Source organism: Marmota marmota, unplaced genomic scaffold (genome assembly GCF_001458135.2).
Source record: "Marmota marmota marmota unplaced genomic scaffold, marMar, whole genome shotgun sequence".
Lineage (NCBI taxonomy): Eukaryota > Metazoa > Chordata > Mammalia > Rodentia > Sciuridae > Marmota > Marmota marmota.
Genome location: NW_025999969.1, coordinates 5,426,136 through 5,432,303, shown reverse-complemented (window position 1 = coordinate 5,432,303; position 6,168 = coordinate 5,426,136). Strand labels below are relative to the sequence as shown.

Sequence of the window (6,168 nt, the reverse complement as noted above, 5' to 3'; positions counted from 1 at the left end):
CTATAACAATATTTGTTAATATTGGGGAGGGAGTGAGTAATGTAAAGGGGGACAAGAGGAAAGGACAGATATATTAATGGAAGAAAAAAGAGACAAAATAAAATAAGGGATATTCAAAGTTGAGGTTTTAAAGGCTTACATCAAATTGTTGTTTGTAAATGTATCAGAGAATAAATATTTGAAATTGAGAAAGTAAGATATTTTAAGACTTAGAAATAAGTGATACAAGCCCAAATCAAACAACAAACAAACAAAAAACTTAGCTGGAGTTTTCAATTTGAATGTCAACCAAGATATCTCAACTTTGGGTCTTGAGAAAGGCAAAAAGTCTATTGTAATAATTTTATGGTAATCAATATTCAAAAAGATGCTTTTCTAAATGTATTTAAATAAAGTAAGATTTAAAATTACAAAAAAAAAAACCCTCTCCTGGATTGTTAAAAATTAGATCTAACTTATGGAGACACAAAGAAGAAATGAAAAATAAGAGTAATGGGAACAAAGTGAGTTAGGATAATGTTTTTGAAAATGTGGTTCTCAAAACACTCTAAGATCCATGGACATGGTTTCATATGATTGCTTCAGCTTTTTCCCAAAGTGTGTGTGTGTGTGGGGGGTGTAATTAACTGATCATTAGCAATAACTATTGGGTCCTGGGAAAGGCAAAAAGTTTATTGTAATAATTTTATGGTAATCAATCCCAAATGGAGCAATCTGAGACTTAAACAGTGAGAGACCAATGACATTCCCATATGCACTTCAATTACAGAGTTCCTACTTTTTTTTTTTTTTTTGAGGTGTTTAGGGGCTCCTATGGGAGATTTTATTTGAAGAAAGGATCCATTACTGAATAAAAACATTTCAACAAAAAATATGCAAAGGGAGATGAGTCATTGAAAATTCCTAATCCAGGGAGTGATACAATCAAACTGTGCTTTCAGAATCTGGCAACCAAGCACATAAAGGATAGAAACAGCCTTGGAATAGGGATCCCAATTAAAGGATATTGTAACAATCATATATGAGCATAATTAAAATCTTGATCTAGTCCTATCACTATGAGAATGGAAAGGAGAAGGAATATTTGAACAGTTGTGAAAGGAGAATGAGGTTTAAGCTCAATGTCTGGATATCGGGATACAAGGCCAAACCACATACAGATGTTGTACGATATGGAATGCATTTATACAAGTGAAAACTGATGGATTTCAGTGATTGAGAAATGGGACCATAAACATGCTAAATTTGAAGGGCCATTGGAACACTGATATGTACACAATTGGCAAACAGAAATGTGAAACTGAATCTTGGAGTAAATACTGGGGGTGTGGATAAGGATGTGGAAGTCATCTTCATAAAAGTGATAGCTACAATAATAGAGCTAGGGAGAACTAATGGGGAATACATATGGATCAGAAGGGTGAAGACCAGAACCTAGCAAATGCCTACACATAATAAGCAGGAGAAAAAAGAAACCAGAGTCTGCTCAGAGTTTATGATCAGGCACTTATTTGATAACATTACTTGGGTTCAGCAATATTTATTTTCCAATTTTAATAAAATTTAGTAAAATAGATATACCTGAAATGTGTATCTATCCAGTCAATCAAGCTTTCAGTTTCCTTGAAATATTAAATATTCAAAGTCATATAGTACTATCTAAAAATTCTAACTGTTTCTATCCAAAAATACAGTGGACTGAAGCAAAATCTTCAATAATGGCATATCTATGGATAATGTACCAAAAAGAGTCTCAAAAACCAATACTCCCACGGGCAAGAGAATAGCCAAGTTTGTTGCGATTTCCAATAAATGACATCAGCCCTGTGTAGGTCTCAATCAAAATGGGTTGGGTTAACACCATCAGTCCTTTTTCTCTTCCAGATCCAGCAGAATTCTTATGGGCATTCTGGATAGCTGAAACAAGCTTCGATGTGAACCCAGACAACTGAAGAACAAAAGGGGAAGGCATAGAGTTAGTGAATGAAGAGTAGATCCTGCAGCACCCCCTCCCAGTAAGTCCTCACAATGGTTGATCACTCTCCTGGGGCCGCAGTTCTTATTTCTTAAACATAAATGGCTTCTTAGAATAGTTAACATCACTTCTGTTTGTCTTTTCATAAATTAATCAGTTAATAAATTATGTACATAATAAAATTATCTTGTTTATTTTCCATTATTCATAACTTATACAACATTAAGAAGACAGTTTAATAAATATTTGCTGATAGTCTATTATAAATCAGGCATTTGTTGGGCCCTGTTGAAGATTTAAAGAGAAGTAAGATACTGTATCTGCCCTCAAAAATTGACAATAGAAAATCTAAAAAGTGAACTTGTACCAATAACATAGAGTTTACTAAAATAAGCACCCAAAAAAAAGACACAAAGTGCTAAAGAACACAAAAGGGGAAGACACGATTCTTGGCTAGAGGATCAGGAGTGACTTCAAAGGGAGACTCTTAAGACAATCCTTAGAGGATTGATAGAATTTCAATAGGTGGAAAGAGGTTCAACAGGTTAAGGAGGGCCTGGTGGACAGGAGCTATTTTTTTTCCATCCCAGCAGACTTTCCATCCTTTGGAGTTCTCCTTCTAATAGTACCTCAACTCTCCATTGCACAACCACTCTCTTCCACTTGGTTCCTAAGTAGAGTTTAAGTGGAACTGGCATTAGCATTCACCTCAGGCCACACCAGTCAGGGGATCTTTCCCTCTGGTTCAGACATGGGCACAAAATCAGTTGTGCTTGCCAAAATTATAGAATATGAGCCAGAAAGTCATTTTGTCACAAACAGCAAACCTGACTGAACAAATATCCAAGGATGAGAGAACTAAGACTTGGGCAGAGAGAGAAATCCTTGAAAGAGTTATTTAAATTACTAGATAAGCCAACTCCTGAACTTTTAAGTTAAATGAGCCAAAAAAAAATTTTTTTTGCTTCTTTTGATCAAGCCAGGTGGTATTGAACTTCTTCATTTGCCATCAAAAGAAGAGGGCAATCCAGGGAGTATGACAGAGCTATAGATAAGGCAATCTCTTATCTTTGTATTCCCAGAAAGTCCTCACTATTTCATTCCGACAAAAGCCTAACAGGTGAAAAATGTATCATCATTTCCATGTTAGACATACTGAGAGTAAATGAGCTACCCACAGTAACTCTACTTTCTGCATCATGGTAAAAAGAACATTAGGAATACAGGCCTACTCAAAGCCAGGTTCAAGCCTATTTTTTAGGCAACTGGCTTCCTAACCTGAACTAAAACTCCTTGAATTCATTTCAAGTTAAAAGAAAATTATTAATCATCCTCTACAAGGGGATTGTTGTTGTTGTTGTTGTTTTTTTTTTTTCATTTCTCCAAGAGAAGGCCAGTGTTTACTTTAAGAGATCAACCCATAAGTATGTCCTTGTGAGGAATCCCAGTAGGAGAAAACTGTGGTCAGTTTTTCACCATAATTCAATTGTCCATATTCATTATATCCTATATTTCTATTTTACACCAAATGATAAGAAAAAATATGAAATTGAAAATGTATCTATCATTATTATTTGACCTAACCCATAAGGAAGGAAGGAAGGAATGACAGGAAGAAGAAAGATCCAAAATAGATGAGTAATATAGCATTTTATATTCATTTCCCCTTTCTGAGTCTTTTTGAAAAGAAGCATTGAAATCTTCAGTTATTAAGATAATATCAGAGATAAAAAAGAAAGAAAAAGTAATGATTTTGATGATAAAAATAGAGTTTATTGATAAAACTAGAGTTTGTTGAAGTACTTCAATGTCTGTGGGACTCCAAAACAATCCAAAGTATTTGTCCCTGTCTATTTTTCATTAAAGTAATATTCACCTAACTGGATAATATCAAAAAACTTAAAAATTGACTCATTTTACTGAGGGTAAAGAATGTAACAGAGCCAGGCATGGTGGTGTGCACCTGTAATCCCTGAAGCTATAATCCTGGAGGTCGAGGCATGAAGATCAAGTGAGTTCAAAGCCAATCTCAGCAATTAAGCTAGGCCCTAAGCAATTTAGTGAGACCCTTTCTCTAAATAAAATGTTAAAAAGGGCTGGGAATGTAGCTCAGAGGGTTTGCTTACCAGTACCAAAAATATAAAAAATAAAAAAGAACGTAACAGGCAAGCAGGGTTTTGCATGTTCTTCATGACTCTCCATCCATAGTACAGACAGACCAAGGGTTCCTCTTGTTACTAGTCTCCAGAACCACCATCCTCTTAAGAACTTGGTGGGGATCACTAATACTGAGATGAAGAGTCATCATAAACCCACAGTATGATGCCCATGAGAAGATGGCATCATCAATAGGGTATCTTTGGGAGAAAAGCAGACTTTCATATAATCATCAGAAAGCACCAGGAAAACGACGATTCAGACGCATTCTATAAAATAAGCTTCCAGCATTTGTCACAAGTGGGAAGGTCATGGAAGAAAGACCAAGACTGAGTAACTATAATAGACTGGAGAAGAATAAAGAGACACACAACTAAATGCAGAGGGAGGTCCTGAATTAGATTCTGGAACAATAGGAGGACATTAGGGGGAAAACGTTTAAATAAAGTTTTCAGTTAATTTAATAGTATTATACTGGTATTTCATTACCTGATATTGTAACTACATAATGGTCATATAAGTTGTTAACAGAGGCTGAATAACGGGGGACATGGAAACTCTACTACTTTTGTAAGTTTTCTGGAAATTAAAGTTATTTCAAAGTAAGAAGTTTTGTAAATCTTAATTAAAAGAAAATCTTTTTTTCTCTTTTAATTTTTTTATTAGTTGCTCAAAACATTACAATGATCTTGACGTATCAAACATTTGATTCAAATGGGGTATTAATTCTTATTTTTCCACTTGTACAGATTGCAGGATCACATTGGTTATACAGCCACATAATTACTAACAATTCTAAGATTGTTTAAGTTTTCTAACTGATCAAGGAAATAGACTAAAGAAAAAGTTTACAAGATATTGTTATCTTGTTTCTCTTATTTTTATATTTTAATATAAACCTATATAAAAATTATACAAACATTAGTAAAACATTAAAAATGTGTTTTCTATACATTGAAACAATTCATTGAAGAATTAATCTATCCCAAACAGTTGTATAATATTTTGTTTTCCATTTTAATTTTTTCTGAATACTTTCCACTGGATATATTCTTTTTTATGCAACTTTGACAGTAAAATTTTATTTTTTATTTTAAATTTAACCATTATATTTTATCTTCTAAGAGTATTACTTTTAATAATATTACTTTCTTGTGGTTTTAGTTGTTAGTTTTAATTGTATTAAATTAAATTTAACGCTATTAAGTTTGTAATAATATTTAACTCTACGAAGGCTAAATTTCCTGTGGCCAAATTTTGTTAATTTCAGAAATAATATGTTAATTTTCAGTTTATTTATCATCTACATTTACTAAATGCCACTTTGATTTTAGTTGCTTTGACTTTTATGTGTCTACAAATTATTTCCAGTAGTATTGGTACTATAACTCTCCATGTCATTAACAGGAAAGGACCCTTACAGTCATTGAAGAAATATTCACAAAACACCTACACTATATCCTGAGTATGTAAGTGCTATGAATAGACAGGCAAGAATTTGCTCTTATTGAGCTTTCAGTGATAGGAGACAAAAGGTAAAAACAAGCAAATACAAGTGATTTTGATGGTGATAGACTCTAGGAGGAAAAACAAAAGTGGTAAGGGGAGTGAGAATTCCTTCACTTATCATATTTAAGGCAAGTCTTTCTGAGGAGGTAAAAATTAAGCTAAGTCCCAAATGATAAAAAGGAGATAGTCAGGTGAAGAAGGTATTTCAGGAAGAAAAAAAAAATAGCTCTTGCAAAGACTATATATTCAAGGAACACAGAAAAGGACTGTAAGATGGGATCACAAGAGACTGGAGCAATGGCATAGGGAGTCTTTGAGGTCTTATCAAGGGCTTTGAATGGAACTGATTTTTAAGGAGAATTTCAATGCTGTCTGATTTGTATTTTTAAAAATAATCCTTGCTGCTTTGAAGGTCAAGGATAAAAGTGGCAAGATGGGTGAGTGTGGAGAGTGCAACCAGGCAAAAGAAGTTAGTGGCTTGGAGCAAGACAGCTTCAGTTCAACCAGGGATTTTGTTGTTGTTGTTG

At 33.8% G+C, this 6,168-nt stretch overlaps 1 protein-coding gene across 1 annotated transcript in view; it reads right to left on the bottom strand.

Moving 5' to 3' along the window:
- Positions 1 to 651: 651 nt before the first annotated feature.
- The window catches only part of Tprg1 (tumor protein p63 regulated 1), a 130,734-nt gene continuing 125,217 nt past the window's right edge, over positions 652 to 6,168 (bottom strand). The window contains exon 6 of the mRNA XM_015499987.2: positions 652 to 1,948. Within this exon, the coding sequence (XP_015355473.1) occupies positions 1,754 to 1,948 (195 nt within the window). The 3' untranslated portion in view covers positions 652 to 1,753. The remainder of the gene's footprint in view (positions 1,949 to 6,168) is intronic.